A 19,740-nucleotide genomic window follows, 5' to 3' on the forward strand; every position below is an offset into this window, starting at 1 on the left:
ATTCATTTGGCAAAGATGTCAAACTTAAACCTTCATTTATATCAAAGTAGTTAAAAATGTGAAGTTGCCTAATTCATCAGGCAATGATATCAAGCTTGAGTACCTTCTCATTTATAAAGTAGTCAAAGATATAATCTTTTCTAATTCATTTGGCAATGATGTCAAGCTTAAGTCTTGACTTAAATATAAAAAAATCAAAGATGCAAGGTTGTCTAATTCATTAAGCAATGATGTGAAATTTAAATACCTTCTCATTTATAAGGAAGTTAAAGATGTAACTTTTTGAATTTATTTAGCAATGATGTTAAGCTTAAGTATTTATTTTAATCAAAAAAAGTCAAAGATGTGAGGTTGCCTAATTCATTTGGTAATGATATCAAGCTTGAATAATTTCTCATACAAAAAATAGTCAAAGATGTGAGATTATTTAATTTATTTAAAAGTGATGTCAAACTTGAATACCTTTCTATTTATAAGGTAGTCAAAGATGTGAGGTTGGCCAATTCAATTGGCAATGATATCAAACTTGAGTACCAACTCATACCAAAGGTAGTTAAAATAAAAAGACTTCCTCTTGATATTAATAATGTATTTAATTTTATACAATATCTTAGATTAAGTACCTTCAAAGAAGTCACATACTTTATTTTATTTGATAGTATAGTTAAGTTTGAATATCTTTCTAAGTCAAATTCTAATAAAGTAGCAATTTTAAAGAATAAATTTGAAAAATTTTCTATAAAATAACATCTTTTCAATTACAAGACATTTAAATCTTTATTTTTTTTTTCAAACACCTTTGTCAAGTAGCATTTGCAATGCTATATTTGTTAATTCTTTTGGTAAATAATTTCTATATAGAATGACTAGTAGAAAAATATTTTAAACTATGAAAATGATTTACTAATACAAAAAATATACTTAGTATCTTTATAATAATACTTGATGTAAAATCACTAACATTACAACTTAAAAATTGAAGTGATGAAAAAGATTCACTTCTTATTTCACTTATTCTATTGTTTATGTTGTTGTAAAATAATCTCTCTAATTAAAATTAATATAATTAAATATATAATTAGATTAGAATTTCTATATTAGTGATATATTTAATTTATATATAAATCAATTCACAATACAAGATTCATATTTATACATAATAAATTTATATTAATATATATCTAAAAAGTATAATATAAATTATATTATATAAAAATAAAGAATCTCCAAATTTTAATTATTGATTCTTTTTTAATACTATTATTAGTTTTATATATGCAATTTGAATAATAGTTACATAAAATTATCTTATTTAATAATCTATGAAATAAATCTACATTCAAGTTCTACATTCATATGTATTTATACTCCATTTCCTTGTCAACAATGTTTCTATCCATTTCTTATGGCTGATCATGTTTTCTTATAATTCTATATTTTTCTATTTTTACCAATGATTGATAAATTAATGTATCTAATATAACTTCCATATCTTATTTAAACATATTTTTTTGACTATTGATCCACATTTGAAATTCTCTTTCTTTAGACATGCTTTGTAGATACATATCTTTAAATTGTCAAAGCTCACTTTTAGTATTTTTTAAATCTTGTAGTTATTATTGTTTTCATCTCCATCCAATGCTCTTCTTCTTTTCAACTTTTGTAGAGCTTGCTCCCAACATCTCAATTTCTTATGCTTTCTCAAAAATACTTTTATAACTTTTAGACTTAATAATAGACTATTGCAGGGTCTTATAATATTTTTGTCAACTTCAATAAGTTTATTGGGAAAATTTTCTTGGCTGCAAGAATGAATAATAAATAACTTCATACTTGTTTTTTCATCAAATTTTTAAATATTTATTTTACAAATTTCTTCACCACAATGCTTTATTGCTTTTAAATCTCAATGTATTGCCATTGATAAAGCATTTTATTTGTATATTTTTGTTTTATTTGAAATAAATATTATACTCTACCAAATATCTTTTTATTATATAAATCAATCTATAATTAGAAATTTAACCATAAATTAATAAAAGAATAATAATAATACTTATATTATATTCTAATCTAATTTTACCAACTTACGCTCATGAAAAGGCATCTAACCATCACAATAGCATAAAAGAATGTATGCCAATACAAAATACAATCAATCTAATAAATTCATTATATACTTTCTATAATTTTTAATATAAGTCTTATCTTTGGTAATTTATCATGTGTTTCTTGAGATCCATCTGATAATTCTCTAGCCAACACTTCTTTTTTCAAGCAAGATAAACTTGAATCAAAGTTGTTTGTTAGAATTGCTTCAAGGTGTTGACTTCTTTTTGAAGCTTTCAGCTGCCTATTATCAATCTCTTTTACCAAAAATCAAAGAAGTCTAACTACCAACTCTAGTTCTAGAGCCATTCTGTTGATGTTTTATGAATTTAAGCTTTTTATTTATAGTGTTCACTCCATCTTTGATGACATCAAATAAGAGAACTATTAACAATAGAGCTCAATAAGAGAACTCATTGGAGAGCATATTGAAGACAACAATAATAGCTCTATTGGATCTTCAAAAACATGGAAAAATCTAGTACTTTTACAAAAAGGGGACTTTGGTTGACTAGATAACTTATCCATAGTAGATCAAGACTACAAAAGATAGGTGAGTGGTATAAAAATTTCAGAATGTCAATTCAAAAGAAATTAATCTAAAGATTGGGTGCTGATTCTATGTAATAGTGAAGAAAAACTTTGTAAATAATAACTAACTTAGAATTGATTTTGAACTCAAGTCTTTAATAAGAGAAACATCAAAGCTTAGCTTTTATCACCTTCAATTTAAAAATTTATAACTTAGTTCCATTATATTTTTTTAATCTTTAGTAATATCTTCTACTTATATTAATTCTTTAAGCTCTTTATTACAAATTTTTCTACAAAAATTAACATACTTCCATAGTCCCACTTCTATTTTCATTCTACGTCATCTAAAATTTAAGAGGAATAGATATATTAATGCTTGCATGGACATGAGCAAATGATTTTAGTAACCTAAATCTTAACTTCTTTGTGTTGACACCACTTTTACATCTCTCATATCATTCTTTGAAAGCTTGAAGTTATTTAATTTTAGAATCTTTCTTTATAACAACTTCTTTAAGTAAAGCGATCTTGACAATCAAGTAGAATTTAAAAGGGTTAAAAGATTGATAATTATAATTAGTCAAATTAAATATACCTTTACTAATCTTTGCAAGATAAGGATTAGATAATGGTTTTATCAAATAGATACAAATAGATATCCTAGAAAAAACTTGCAAGATATGAGTAAAAAAGATACATTGTCATACATTGGATATACTCTTCAATGAGTAAAAAAAGAAGGTACTACTAGAAAATTATAAAACTACATGTAGCACTATCAACAAATGAAAACACATATCTAAAAGAATAAGGTGCCAAAAATACATCTCCAAGAGCAAAGGCTCCGAACTATACCTACATTCTAAGATTTTGAATTTCTCCACTTTCCTTATTACTACAGATAGCTCCAAGCTCAATTGTTAAAACTCTTTTAGCAAACTTTGATGTGCTAATAATCTCTCCAAAGGAATCCACACTTGGACTTGTGTGTACAAACATCAATATATTTGCTTAACCACATGTATAAGAATGATGAACAAAAAATAATCACACATTGTTAAATAATCATTATAAAAACCATTGAATAACCACCATATCAAAGGACTAGAACTAATATTGTTATATATAATAAATAATAATAGAAAATATCCATAGTCAATGTGAAGACTAATCATTAACATCTCTATCTTCCAATACCTAATGAATTCTTTAGAAGTTGTAGAAGCTTGCTATTCTTGGAAGACATATGACCACTCTTTTGTACCATTGTAATTGTAACATCACCTAAGGCTGAGAGAGATTTGATGATATATTGAACTTCTTTCAATCTATCATTTGTAGCTCCAAACCGATCTACTTGTTCACTTCTTGTGAGTTCAACTAAATGGAGTGATTTCCTTAAAACAACTCCAAATTCTAGATCTATGCCATACACATGCATTGTGAAAATACTATATACAAAAAAAAATTGTGTCTTAATATTTACTTCTAAACTGCTTAGAATTGTCATTAACACTATCCTCTAAATCTTGGATATGTGTATGATTCTCTTTTTAATATAATAAATAGAAACAAAATTGAAATGACATTCATTAAAATTTTAGATTAAACTAAATAGAAACTACCAAATTATTTAGTCACAATTTAGCTTGTGTTTATTCAATATCAAGTAGGTAAGTAAATACAAAGTACAACAATAAAATCTTGAAAAGACTTATCACAAAGCAAAGTGACACAAATAATGACAACATGAAGAAAAGATGAGAAAGAATGATACCTATGAAATTTGCTATTGCACTCATTAAGAATTGTAGCACCAACTGTTCTATTCTTTTGACCAAATTTCATTGGGTCCAACATATCCTTTGTTGACTATATTGACATTCTACTAACATTGAGAATATTTAGACTATTTAACTAAGAGTTGTTCTAAATTTCAAGTATGCTTATAGCCAAAACAAAAAGAACTATAACTAATAGATTTGTTTTACAAAGCTACACTGTCTAAATTAGAAGAGTAAAAAAGAAGACAAAAAAAATAAAAGTCTAAGAAACAAGTTAAGATTTAAACTTCAAGTTAATCAAAAGGATATTTCTTTTGAGTATTATTTATAGATAAAAGATTCTATACTTATTAGTTGTAAATCTCAAGCATGTGCATTTCAATGTCATAGCAAAAAACATCTTATTTGCTCTAGATTATATAGAACAAATCATAGAAGGTTCTATTGTTAAACCTCCAATCAATTGGTATCAAGTTGTTTGGACCACTCTATTATCAAAACAAAGCATTAGATTCAAAACATATAAAAAAGTTAATTATCCTAATTCATTTAGCAATAATGACAATTACACAACTCAATTAGCAATGATATCAAGCTTCATTAATTTCTTATATTATAGGTAGTCAAAGATGTAAGATTGCCCAATTCATTTGGCAATGATATTAAGCTTGAGTATCCAAATACATCAAATTGAAGTCAAAGATGTAAGGTTGTCCAATTTATTTGGTAATAATATCAAGCTTGAGCACTCATAAATTTCAAAGGTAGTCAAAGATGTGAGGTTGCCAAATTCATTTGGCAATGATGTCAAGCTTGAGTAATAACTTATGTTCAAGGTAGTCAGAGATGTGAGGTTGCCCAATTCATTTGGCAATGATGTCAAACTTGAGCAAGAACTTATATTCAAGATATTCGAAGATGTGAGGTTGCCTAGTTCATTTGGAAATGATGTCAAGCTTGAGTAAATACTTACATCTAAAGTAGTCAAAGATGTGAGGTTGCCCAATTCATTTAGCAATGATGTCAAGCTTGAACATTCACTTATATTCAAGATAGTCAAAGATGTGAGGTTGCCCAATTCAATTGGCAATGATATCAAGCATGAGCACTCCCACATATCCAAGGTAGTCAAAGATGTGAGGTTGCCTAGTTCATTTGGCAATGATGTCATGCTTGAGCAAATACTTACATCTAAAGTAGTCAAAGATGTGAGGTTGCCCAATTCATTTGGCAATGATATCAAGCTTGAGCACCTCCACATATCAAAGGTAGTCAAAGATGTGAGGTTGCACAGTTCATTTGGCAATGATGTCAAGCTTGAGCAATAACTTATATTCAAGGTAGTCAAAGATGTGAGGTTGCCCAATTTTTTTGACAATGATGTCAAGCTTGAGCAAGAACTTATATTCAAGATAGTCAAAGATGTGAGGTTGCCTAGTTCATTAAGCAATGATGTCAAGCTTGAGAAAATACTTACATCTAAAGTAGTCAAAGATGTGAGGTTGCCCAATTCATTTGACAAAGTTGTCAAGCTTAAGCACCTCGCCATATTCAAGGTAGTCAAAGATGTGAGGTTGCCCAATTCATTTGACAATGATGTCAAGCTTGAGCAAGAACTTATATTCAAGATAGTCAAAGATGTGAGGTTGCCCAATTCATTTGGCAATGTTGTCAAGCTTGAGCACCCCCACATATTCAAGGTAGTCAAAGATGTGAGGTTGCCTAATTCATTTGGCAATGATGTCAAGCTTGAGCACCTCGACATATACGAGGTAGTCAAAGATGTGAGGTTGCCCAATTCATTTGGCAATGATGTCAAGCTTGAATACCCACTTATCTTCAAGATAGTCAAAGATGTGAGGTTGCCCAATTCATTTGGCAATGATATCAAGCTTGAATACCCACTTATATTCAAGATACTCAAAGATGTGAGGTTGCCCAATTCACTTGGCAATGATGTCAAGCTTGAGCAACGACTTACAATAAAGGTAGTCAAAGATGTGAGGTTGCCCAATTCATTTGGCAATGATGTCAAGCTTGAGCATTCACTTATATTCAAGGTAGTCAAAGATATGAGGTTACCCAATTCATTTGGCAATGATGTCAAGCTTGAGCACCTCCACATATCCATGGTAGTCAAAGATGAGAGGTTGTCCAATTCATTTGGCAATGATGTCAATCTTAAGCACCACCATATATTCAAGGTAGTCAAAGATGTGAGGTTGCCCAATTCATTTGGCAATGATGTCAAGCTTGAGCACCCCCCCATATTCAAGGTAGGTAAAGATGTGAGGTTTCCCAATTCATTTGGCAATGATGTCAAGCTTGAGCACCCCCACATATCCAAGGTAATCAAAGATGTGAGGTTGCCCAATTCATTTGGCAATGATGTCAAGCTTGAGCAAATACTTACATCTAAAGTAGTCAAAGATGTGAGGTTGCCCAATTCATTGGGCAATGATATTAAGCTTGAGCAATTACTTATATTCATGGTAGTTAAAGATGTGAGGTTGCCCAATTCATTTGGCAATGATATCAAGCTTGGGCAATAACTTATGTTGAAGTTTTTCAATTAGAGAAGACTTCCTATTGATGTTGGTAATGAATATAATTGTATACAATCTTTTAAATTTAGTATCGTCAAAGAAGTCATATATTCCAAATCATTTGGTACCATGGTTAAGTTTGAACATCCTTCTAAGTCAAGTTCTAATAATGTAGGTATTCTAAAAAAAAAATTTGGAAATGTTTCTATAAAAGAACAATTTCTCAATTGTAAGATATTTAAACTCTCCAACTTTTTCCAAACATTTACGTCATGAAACATTTGCAATGCTTTGTTTGTTGATTCTCTTGGTAAGTTTTTTCTTTTAGGCATATCTAATAGAAAACATTTTAAACTAAGAGAATGTTTTATCAACACAAAAAATATGCTTATTATTCTTATAACAATATTAGGTGCAAAATCACCAATAGTACAACTTAAAAATTGAAGTGATGAAAAAGAATCACTTCTTAATTCACTTATAATATTGTTGTGTATGTTGTTGTAAAATAATCCCTCCAACTAAAAACCAAAACAATTAAATACACAATTAGATTATAATTTTTGCATTAATGACACTTTTAATGCACATACAAATCTATTTACAATACAAGATTCATATTTAAGCTTTATAACTTCACTTCAATATTCATCTAAAATACATAATATAAATAACATAACATATAAATAAAAAACCTCCAATTTTTAATTGTTCATTCTTATCTAATGCTATTATTAGTTTTGTGCATGCAATTGGAATAAAAGTTACATAAAATTACCTTGTTTGAAAATCCATAAAATAGATCTATATTCAAATTCCACATTCGTGTGTATTTATATTCCATTTCTTTCTCAACAATGTTTCTTCCCATGTCTTGTAGCTGATCATGTATTCTAATAATTTTATCTTTGTCTATTTTTACCAATGATTGGTAAATCAATGTATCTAATATAACTTCCATATCTTCTTCAAATATATTTTTTTGACTATTAGCCCACATTCGCAATGCTCTTTCTTTTGACATGCCTTGTGGATATACATCATTACTAAAAAAACAACATATGTCCAAAAATATTTTCTTCTCTTCATCTTTCAAATTGTCAAAGCTTACTCTTAGTATCTTCCAAATCTTGTAGTTACTATTGTTTTCATTTCCATCCAACTCTCTTCCCCTTTTCAACTTTTGTAGAGCTCGTTCCCAACATCTCAATCTCTTCTTCTCTCTCAAAAATGCTCCCATAACTTTAAGACTCAATGGTAGGCCATGGCAAGCTCTTACAATCTTTTCCCCAACTTCAACTAATTCATTTGGCAAATTTTCTTGGCCACAAGAATGAGTGATAAATAACTTCATACTTGTTTCTTCATCAAGTTCTTCAATATTTATTATACAAACTTCTTCACCACAATACTCTATTGCTTTTGAATCTCGAGTGGTTGCAACCAATGTGCTACCATTGTTGGTATATATGTCATCCATAGGCACAACATCTTCAATTTGACTTTGATTCTTCACGTTGTCAAATACAAAGATGGTTTTGTTCTTCATCAAGAATGATTTCAACATTTTTTGAGCTTCTTCAACATCTTTTGGTTTTGATTTGACTTTAAATTGTTCTAAAATATTGCAAGAAGTTGTAAAGCAATCAACACCATTTTCAATGCACTCAACAAAGCATGATGCATCATATATGTCTTTTACATCAGCCAATATAGCCTTTGCTAATGTGGTCTTGCCTATTCCACCCATTCCAACAAGACACAATACCTTCATTTTATTTACACATTCTTTTTTTATTCGAGATAAATATTGTTCTCTACCAAATGTATCTTCGTCAAGTAAATGAACCTACAATTAGAAATTCAACCATATATTAACATACGAATACTAGTAATCATAATCATAATAATACTTTTTTTTAATTCTAATCTAGTTTTATCAACTAATACTCTTGGAAAGGCATCTAACCCTCACTATAAGCATACAAGAGTATGTGCCAATAAAAAGTTTAAGCAATCTAATAAATTCATTATATACTTTCAATAACTTTTAGTACAAGTCTTACCTTTGGCAATCGATAAAGTGTTTGTTGCAATTCATCATTTTGATGGTAGTTGTTCTTTGATACTCCAAAATATGGTGCATTTGGGACATTCATTCCAACTAAAAACTTACATTTTCATGAGTTCAATCTTTCACAAATGCTTGCAAACTTTGGCTGATGCAAAGGCTTCAACCTCCAACATTCTCTAATAAGCTCCATCAAGTCATCACAATTTGAAGGTAGCTTTGGTCTTTCACCTCTTTCAATTCTTTCTAATATCCTTTTCATGTCACAAACATCATAAAATGGATCTTTTCGTGAAAGAATCTTGGAACATATCATTGCAAATGAGTAAACATCAGCTTCAAAAGGACACATTGCCATTGTTTGAAATCTATTTTTTAGTGCCTCTGGAGCCGTATATTTAAGACTACCATAAATGTAATTATTCTCTGTGGCTACTGAATTTCTTCCAACTTCAATCTTGGACATTCCAAAATCAATCACTTTCACAATAGCATGTCGAACAATCTTATTCATAATCTTTGATTCCACAATATTAACTAAAATATTCTCAGGCTTTAGATCACGATGTGCAATGTGCATGTCATGCAAGTAACACATTCCTTTTGCAATTTGATGCATGATGTCAATGAGAAAAATATAAGATACCTCTTTCTCTTCTTCCAACATATTTCTCAAATTGTTTTGCATCAATTCCATTCCAATATACAAATATTCTTCTTTGTCATTTGTTTCAAAAGATTCAACATTTCCATTAGCACTACCTTTCATTGCAAAATAATATGTTATCAAATTTGGATGGCTTACACTTGCTAGAATGTTCACTTCTTTAATGAAAAACTTATCATATGCAACATGAATTTTTTTAGTTGCACACAAAAGTCCCAACCACTTGGATTTATAAACTTGTCCAAAAGTTCCAAATTCTTCCTTCACATATTCTATGATTTTGAGACTTGTCATATCTGTTGTAAAATTCAAAGCATCCAATTCTCCAATCTCTATGTAATACAAGTCTTTGTACCTTCGTAATAGATGCTTTACTAATACATGATGTTCAAAATCTTCTTCTTTACTTGCATGAATCAACCGCTCATGTAAAAGTATAATATCATCTTCTACTTCTTGACATGTTGCAACATCAAAACTATTAAATATAATGTCTTCAAATTTGTAGGAATTATGCTTTGAAAGCATATCACTTGCAATATTACAACAACATTTTAAATCTAGTATTAGTTCTCTAAAAGTCTCTTTGTTATTGAATTGGAATATAGCTTCTTCACACCAATTTGGTTTTCCACACTTCTTTACTAGAGAGTAAGATTTATTCAGTATAAAAAATAGCTCACTTAATAGAAGTCCAAACTCTAATTTATCATTGGTGCAAGTTATTAAGTTGTCAAAAATCTTTGTAACATTTTCAATTTTCTTGCACAAATTAGTACATTGGTTTCTATTCAACATGTACTTTCTCTTCAATAAAACCTTGAATGCTCCTATGTAAGCTTTAGAACCTTCCCAAGTATCTCCACAAATACCTTGCATGTTTGATATTTCTTCATATTGTTCCATGGTGCTTGAAGATCTTGACATGAAGAGACCATGTAAATAACTCCAAACCATGTATATACATTTCTTGAATAATTCCAAAAGATATCCCATCTTGATTTTGTAAACTAATAAAATCAATTTCACCTTCTCACCACATGTAGAGAACATGTTAAATGTATTTAGAATTTCAAAAAATCTTCTCAAACTCTTTTAGATGAATTGTTCCACAAACCATACCATTTTTTTATCCAAAAAAAATGAATCTATACTTCTAAAACCAAACCATCACTTAATTTATGTACATATTTTTAATAATCTCATTTCAACCTATGTTAAAAATTACTAATCCTATGTCAAACATCAAAACCTTAAATTACTTCTACTTAAAGAAATCTACCTAAAACTTTTACACAAAAATGAAATAATCTACCAACAAGATGCAAAGCTCAAACATTTAAAATATCTATGTAACAAAGTACACAAGTCACTCTAGAGAACTTTTGTCATAGTGGATACCGAAAGAAGTTAAATTGCAATTCAACAAACTGCCGCCGACGCAAGGATGACAAGTAAGATTGCCGTTTCTCAATCAGGTTTTAAGAAAATCACGTCTCATCGTTCAGATTGTCCGCAAATGATCCACCACGACTCGCACAGCGCCGCTCCTCAAATACACATGCACCAAGCGTTGGAGAATATACCAATAACACACCTAATACACAAGTCACTCTCCAGAACTTTTGTCGTAGAGGATACCGAAGAGGCTGTTAAATTGCAGTTCAACCATCTGCCGCCAAGGCAAGGATGACAAGTAAGATTGCCGTTTAACAATCAGGTTTAAAGAAAATCACATCTCATAGTTCAGATTGTCCGCAATCGTTCCACCACGACTCGCTCAGCGCCGCTTCTCAAATACACATGCACCAGGCGTTGAAGAATACAGCAAAACCTCGAGCGCCTCAAGTGCTCTCCACCAAAAAGCACTTTGACACTTCCATTCAAGCCAGACTGGACCCTCTCCGGCACAGGAAACGGATCAGTCGTGCAGACACGAAATCACCTTCCACACAACTCTCATGCTCCTCAAACCACGGGGGCTTGACACTACAGCCCGACAGGACACCTAGAGGAGAAATAAACTAATACAGGTTACAGGGGCACAAAATCAATGATTCATGGCTATCCCACACTGAAAATGGAAAGGAGAAGTGAGGTATCTCAACAATCATGATACGCGTGGGAACACCGAAAGCCACGCAACGCAACATGCAAGCCCCTCGAAACCTAATACATACCCTAACGCATACCCTGATGCAGCAACCACTGTGAACCGTACAACGAACCAAAACTCCGCAACCTCCGACAGTGCCAAGCCACGTATTGGTGAATCTCTCTCCTCCGACGTAAAGATCCCACAGAGAAATTTCCCTCCGCCTCTGAACACCGCGCAGTGCCACAAGCTGCGGCGGCCACCACCAAACCCCTGGACCATCGACAAACCCTAAATAATGCGGAGACGCGCAATCCCCTATGAAATTGAAATTAAAATATTATAAAAATAAATAAATCACAATATTTGATTTACTTAAGTAGTATATTTCATCCAAATAAAAAAATAGTCTTATTCTATATATATATATATATATATACATGCACATACTATTTTATAATTATTATATACTTTATAGAAATAATTAAAATTTAAAAAATACATATAATAATACCATTTTTAGACAAAATAAATCATGCATGTAATTACTATGATATATAAATATATAATTTATATTATATATATTTTATATTTAAAGATAATTATTTGGTACCTATAATATATTAATAATATATAATGAATGTTATTATATTGACAAAGATATGTAACTTGGATTGATACAAAAAAAATTACTATATATATATATATATATATATATATATATGATGTAAATAAAAAAAACACACAATTTTTATTGTAATAATATTTTGTATTCTACCTTACATATAAAATCTATAATTCTAAGACTAAATCATATATCTTAAATAATTTTAAAACCAATACTTAAATTTTTTATATCTATTTTAATAATCTATTTTTAACTTATAACTTTAATATAGAACTTACTAATCCTAAACTTTAAATAACTTCTATCTAAACCAATACATCTTATAAATTTAGATACATAATTAAAAATATCTTTTAACAAGCTACAAACATATTAAAAAACATTTACATTAAAATTGTAATATCATGAAATGAAGTTTTATTAAGGACATAAATTTCAAAGAACTAAAAGATCAATACCCTCTTGTATCACTCAAAAAAACTAGAAAATCTCTCAAAATTGATATAATATTAAACTAGAATAGTTATTGCCAAAGATAAAAAGAGTATAGACTCTTGAAATTAGACTAAGAACAAGAAAGAAGTTGACAAGAGTGAAAAAGTCTTCACTCTTATGTCCATATATACTATCTAAATAGGAGTTATGTAGCAAGATTCTATAGGACCTCCAATATGTATTGACTTTGCAAGATATATGTTTTAACTTACAAGGCAAGATTTTTATATGTATGCCACATAGTTACCTTGTTTCATAAGCTACCAATACATGTAACATATGGCTAACTTGTTGACTAAGTTTCTAACCTATCAATCAACTACAAATACATATAAAATCAAAACCACATCTATGAAGCTTTTAGGAAGTTTTTCTAGAAGATATTATGAAATTAATCTACTTTTACATACTTTTATCTAATCATACAGATAATTATTAGAGTAAGTATGTATGTTTGTAACAAGTTCTTTAAATGCATTCATTATTTTTTGGTTGAATAAGAAAACCAATTCAAATTTTTAAAAAATCTAACAAAATTATATCTTTTATATATATTAACCAACTACACAAAAAAGTTTTTTTTATAAATTTTAATTAATATAAATATTAACCACCATTATTTTTACATATTATTTTAGTTCCACAAAAAAAATCATAATATTAATTAATTTTTCTATTAATATCAATTATATCTGAATTTCTATTAATTCCATTAGTTTCAAATTTTAACTTAAAATTTTTATGTATTATATCTATTTATTTCGACAATTATATCTATACTTGATAGATCTAGTATTATTAATTACTATGACTTGTTATTACAATGACTTATTATCACACTTTTGTAATTTCTAACTTTTTTTCTTATTTAATTAACCTTAATAATTTAATTTTAATTTTTACTTTTAAATCTATAATTTTAAAATAAACCTACAAATTTATGTATTATATTTACTAAATAAAATATTATTATCTATTTTACCTAGTCCTAAAAGTATTTATTATATTAATTCATCACCACACTCTTATAATTTATTATTTATTATAAAAAAATACATAAAAATATAAATAATATAAATAATATAAATATTAATCTCTACACCAATTTAAAAGTATTTCTACACTTCTATCTATGTTTATTCTTCCATATTATTCAACCATCAAGCAAAAAAATAACCTTTTGTCAAAAATTATAATTATTTATACAACAAATAATTACATGAAGAATCAATGACATGTTCCAAATCCATCAATGTATAAGTAACAAAAAATTCTTTAACCTAAGTTTACATATATTTTTAATAAATTAATAAGATTCTTTACTTAATCACAAAAATAATAAAATATATTAATCACATAATATTTTATTAATATATAAAATTATAGACCTTATTAAATTAATTATAAATTTTTTTTCATATATAAAAGTATGTAAGATTAAAATAATGAATGTATTAAATATTATAAATAAAGAACTATTACAATAAAAAAAAAAAACTCTATTTGATAAAATAACCTAGTTATATTAGATTCTTATTCAACATTTACTTGAAACTAAGTCTATTTTCTTTTAATACAACACACTTTCAATTCACAATCAATATATTAGCCTATTCACTTGTCACTTCTAATAACAAATAAGATTGCAAAATAGAATACTTCAAAATAGTAGCCATTTAGTTTTGTAAAAACTAATTTCATAAACTTGCCATCATACTGCAATCTATTCAATCCAACATATGCTTAGTACACCACTTCCTAGTCTAAATGAACTTATAGAATTTTTTAACTTTTGGAAGAAGTATGCAAGGTACAACAATATTTATTTACTATTCTAACAACATCTCTACTTGTATTAGCAACAACATAAAAAATTCAAATTATTAGATACTCCACAATTTAACAAACCATTGACTTTGCAACTCAAGCCAAGGTACAAACAATTATTGACAAATGCATGCAAATCAAGCTATTATTGACTCAAACCTTCTACAAAATCTTGTTATGATCTGAACTATTAGATTAATTTGACCCTAAAAATATTGTTCTCAAATACTTATACCAATGCTATAATAAATTTAATCTACCATGTCTTTAGCATATCATTTTGTAGTCCAATTTGATTCACACAATCATCTAGTTTCTTTAAAAAAAACAAGTAAGGTACCATAATCTTTGTCAATTACTTGGACAAAGTTGTTACTTATACCAAAGAGAGCAATATTGTAGAGTATAGGCATGTATAGAAGAAAGAAGGCATGTATCTTTCAACAATTATTAGGTAAACCAAACAACTATGGTTGTGGTAAGGTGATGCTATGTTTGCTTAGATTTGATCATATTTAGGATAAAAATAACACTAATTAATAGTCACCATCTATAATATAAATAAAATATTGACAAAGATATTTACTACATTGTGTCACGGACATACGCATATAAGCTAATAATTATTTATATAAATAAATAGAAGTAAATAGAAGTAGGTAAAAGCAAGTTAATTCTATAATATCTCCTATGAAAGCTTCCTAGAAGCTTTATAGATACTGCTTTGACTTTATAGGTATCTTTAATTGACTTTTTGGATAAGAAACGTGGTCAACAAGTTGGCTATGTGCCACACATGTTGTTAGCTTGAAGATCAAGCTAATTATATAGTCCACATGTAGAAAAACTTACCTTGTAAGTCAAAGCATGTATCCTACAAAGTCAACATACATTAGAGGTCCTATAGAACATCACCACATAGCCTCTAGTTAGATAGTATATATAGAGATAAGGGTGAAGCTCTCTTCACTCTTGTCAACTCCTTCTTGCTTATAGTCTAGTTTCAAGGGTCTCTAGTTTTCTTGTCTTTTGGTAATAGCCATTCCAGTTTTTTTTTAATATACATATTTAGTTCTTTCTATTTTGTCATCTTTCTTTGAAAAAAGTCTCACTTGTTAATTTGTTTTTATCAAGTTCTTGTCCTTGATAGATTGACAAGAGTGCACCTATAATATTAAAGCTTTGTCTAATCTTGATTAAGAGTAGATTACCCCTTTCTCTTGATAAGACATAAGCATATTAGAAGTTGCAGAATACCCTCTTGTAAACTCATATTATTCTTAGTATTTTCTTTGTTCTTAAGTCCTCTCTTTTATTTGTATTGAGCGATATTAGACATCTTCTCTTTTCTAAGTGTTATCATGGCAAAACTTCCTGAAATAAAAGTGCAATGGCACAAATATAAGAACAATTGAGGGAATTAATGCTTGCAATGCATCAATTCAATTTACCACCACAAGGAGTAATAAGATTGGCAGGAAGTGAAGATATAGAAATAATTGGAGTTGTTTCAATATTTGCACCAAATCATGTCCCTTCTCTTATGGCAGAACATCCTTCTAATATTAGAGAACCAAGAATTTTCCTACTCGAGAAGTTTGACAACACCAGATCAAAGTTTAGGGGATTTATGAATCAAGTACAACTTGTGATTGAACTTCAACTCCAAAGCTATCCAACTCGAGGATCGTAAGTTAGATTCATTCACACGCTTCTTTCAGATTCAAGCCTCCACCACCTTTGTTGTATTTGTAAGATTCTTTACTGGCTTCCATGTGCGTTCACTAATATCATATCTATGCCATTGGACAAGATATTCTAATTTATTTTGGCGTCACCTTGAATCTAAGACTTCTTCCACTTCGAACTCTTCATTATTTTCCACTTCTATAAGAGGATGACTTTCATTGGCTCTAGTAGGTATAAACGATATGTAATTGGATCAATTTGTATAAAAAAAGAAAATAATCTAAGCCTTTGATAGTCCAACTTGTCACAAGGACGAGTGGTCTTGATATTACGACGAAGTAATTATATCTTATCTTTATCTGAAATGGTGGTTGTTCCTTTTGATAGACATCTACATTGATCTTTTGTTGTTCTTGAGCTTCTTTTAATTACGCCTTCATCATTGCATATAACTCTGACAAATAATTTGCCAAATCTTTCATTGTAGGATTATCAACTTTTAAAAAGTCAAAAGTATCAAGTCGTGGATGATAACTATAATTGACAAAGAAAAGTGTTTATTTTGTAGAAAAATAAACTATATTATTATAAGTAAATTCTGTCAATGACAAAAGAGTTGTCCAATTATCTTGTTGATAGTTGATGGTACATCTTAAATAATACTCTAAAACTTAATTAACAAGCTCAGTTTGTTCGTCAGTTTGAGGATGGAATATCAAAGATAGTTTTATATCTACTTTTAGAATCTTGAAAAGAGTTAATTCTATAATATCTTATATGGAAGTTTCTTAGAAACTTTATAGATGTTGCTTTGACTTTATAGATATCTTTAATTGACTTTTTAGGTTAGAATCATAGTCAACAAGTTAGCCATGTGCTACATATGTTGTTAGCTTGAAGACCAAGCTAACTATGTAGTCCACACATAGAAAAACTTGCCTTGTAAGTCAAAGTATGTGTCCTACAAAGTCAACACATATTGGAGGTCCTATAGAATGAGTGATAAATAACTTCATACTTATTTTTTCATCAAGTTCTTCAATATTTATTATAAAAACTTTTTTGCCACAATGTTCTATTACTTTTGAATCTCGAGTGATTGCAACTAATGTACTACCATTGTTAGCATATATGTCATCCATAGGCACAACATCTTTAATTTGACTTTGATTCTTTACATTGTCAAATACAAAGATGGTTTTGTTCTTCATCGAGAATGAACAATTTAAAATTGGAGGTTTTTTATTTATATGTTATGTTATTTATATTATATATTTTAGATGAATATTGAAGTGAAGTTATAAAGCTTAAATATGAATCTTGTATTGTAAATAGATTTGTATATGCATTAAAAGTGTCATTAATGCAAAAATTATAATCTAATTGTGTATTTAATTATGTTGGTTTTTAGTTAGAGGGATTATTTTACAACAACATACACAACAATATTATAAGTGAATTAAGAAGTGATTCTTTTTCATCACTTCAATTTTTAAGTTGTACTATTGGTGATTTTGCACCCAATATTGTTATAAGAATAATAAGCATGTTTTTTTATGTTGATAAAACATTCTCTTAGTTTAAAATGTTTTTTATTAGATATGCCTAAAAAAACTTACCAAGAAAATCAACAAACAAAGTATTGCAAATGCTTCATAACATAGATGTTTGGAAAAAATTAGAGAGTTTAAATATCTTACAATTGAGAAATTGTTCTTTTATAAAAATATTTTTAAATTTTTTTTTTAGAATACCTACATTATTAGAACTTGACTTAGAAGGATGCTCAAACTTAACCATGGTACCAAATATTTTGGAATATATGTCTTCTTTGAAAATACTTAATTTGAAAGATTATAAACAATTACATTCATTACCAACATCAATAGGAAGTCTTCTCTATTTGAAAAACTTCAATATAAGTTATTTCTCAAGCTTGGTATCATTGCCAAATGAATTGGGCAACGTCATATCTTTGACTTTTTTATATTGAAGTCAAGACTTAAGCTTGACATCATTGCCAAATGAATTAGAAAAGCTTATATCTTTAACTACTTTATAAATGAGAGGGTACTCAAGCGTGACATCATTGCCTAATGAATTAGGTAACTTCACATTTTTAACTACTTTGATATAAATGAAGGTTTAAGTTTGACATCTTTGCCAAATGAATTAGGTAACTTCACATCTTTGACTACTTTTATTATGAAGACGTATTTAAGGTTAACAACATTGCTAAATGAATTAAAAAAGCTTACATCTTTAACTTCTTTACATATGGATTAGTGTCTTGGCTTGAGTTGCATTGACACATGGTTTCTTGAGTTGTAGAATAATTGCTAAATTGAAATTTATACTTTATTGTTGTTGAAGCAAGTAACAACATCACCAAAGTACTCAACAAAGGTTGTTATATTTTACCAAATTTGTCCAAAAAATAAGTAATTGTTTCAATTGAGTTGAACTAAGGAATATTTTGGTAAGAGTGTGGTCAATTGGATGGATTGTAGCAAAAGAATATGTACATGAGATTAGTTTTTGTAAAGTTGAGTGGCTATTATTTTGAAGTGTTTTTTATTTTTATTTTTTTTATTATATTAAGTTGTTATATTGATAGTAAATTAAAAATATATTGTATTGATTATGAAATGAAAGCTTTTTTTATTAAAAGCAAATAGACTTACTTTTCAAGTAGAAGTTAAATGAAAGTAAAGTTTAATTAAATATTTTTATAAAATAGAAATTTTTATACTAGATTAAAAATCTTTATTTATAGTATTTAAAAAAATCATTATTTTTATTTTATAAGATTTTTAAAATTATACTTTAATATATTTTATAATATATTTAATAACATCTATACTTATATATATATTAATGAAATACAAAGTAATTTAATATATAATATTGATTTTATGATTAAAATAAAGAATTTGAATTTTTATTTTAAATATATCTAATATTAGGTTATATAATTATTTATAAGTTATAAATTATTGGTTTTAGAATACTTAATTAGTTGTAGATGTAATTCTTTGTTGTAGAAGCATTTATATTCTTTAGTAGGAGAATGAGTTTTTATTTTAATGGTTGAATAATGTATAGAAATAAATATAGATATAGATATATAAAGAATTTTAAATTGGTGTAGAAAGTGATACTTTTATTATCTATATTATTCATATTTTTTTATATGTATAATTAATTAAAAATTATAAAAATTTAATAATGAATCAATGTGATGAATATTACTAAATCTAATAAATGTACATATTTTTGTTTTATTTAGTAT

The 19,740-nt window shown here is 28.1% G+C and overlaps 2 protein-coding genes across 5 annotated transcripts; both read right to left on the bottom strand.

The window, feature by feature from the left end:
* Positions 1 to 4,409: 4,409 nt before the first annotated feature.
* On the bottom strand, positions 4,410 to 6,921 carry LOC141046439 (uncharacterized). The gene has a single exon (XM_073540356.2). It carries the CDS (start codon positions 6,919 to 6,921, stop codon positions 5,116 to 5,118), a length of 1,806 nt encoding a protein of 601 aa, XP_073396457.1. The 3' UTR covers positions 4,410 to 5,115.
* LOC112294291 (disease resistance protein L6-like) lies at positions 5,484 to 12,128 on the bottom strand. Of its 4 annotated transcripts, XM_024544583.3 has the most exons (4): positions 11,907 to 12,064; positions 9,043 to 11,386; positions 7,755 to 8,825; positions 5,484 to 7,497 (listed from the first exon to the last, which is right to left on the bottom strand). In XM_024544583.3, the coding sequence occupies exons 2-4, from the start codon at positions 9,133 to 9,135 to the stop codon at positions 7,003 to 7,005; spliced, it is 1,659 nt and encodes a 552-aa protein (XP_024400351.2). In that variant the 5' UTR covers positions 9,136 to 11,386; positions 11,907 to 12,064; the 3' UTR covers positions 5,484 to 7,002. The 4 variants fall into 4 exon arrangements, 2 of the variants coding, with proteins under 2 accessions (XP_024400351.2, XP_024401006.1); XR_016497996.1 differs by lacking the exon at positions 5,484 to 7,497 and having other exon boundaries at positions 8,669 to 8,825; XR_016497997.1 differs by lacking the exons at positions 5,484 to 7,497; positions 11,907 to 12,064 and having other exon boundaries at positions 8,669 to 8,825; positions 9,043 to 10,743; positions 11,116 to 11,252.
* Between the last annotated feature and the right edge of the window lie 7,612 nt (positions 12,129 to 19,740).

Source organism: Physcomitrium patens, chromosome 17 (assembly GCF_059467195.1).
Source record: "Physcomitrium patens ecotype Gransden chromosome 17, ASM5946719v1, whole genome shotgun sequence".
NCBI lineage: Eukaryota > Viridiplantae > Streptophyta > Bryopsida > Funariales > Funariaceae > Physcomitrium > Physcomitrium patens.

Bases quoted from the DNA above. Each gene is read 5' to 3' on its own strand.
- LOC141046439 (XM_073540356.2), bottom strand. From the start codon at position 6,921: ATGAATATAAGTAATTGCTCAAGCTTAATATCATTGCCCAATGAATTG.
- LOC112294291 (XM_024544583.3), bottom strand. From the start codon at position 9,135: ATGAATGTCCCAAATGCACCATATTTTGGAGTATCAAAGAACAACTAC. The intron at 8,826-9,042 runs GTAAGACTTGTA...TTCTAATTGTAG, and splicing joins CACTTTATCGATTGCCAAAG to GTTCATTTACTTGACGAAGA. The intron at 7,498-7,754 runs GTAATTTTATGT...TTTGGTTTTTAG, and splicing joins TTTATGGATTTTCAAACAAG to TTGGAGGGATTATTTTACAA.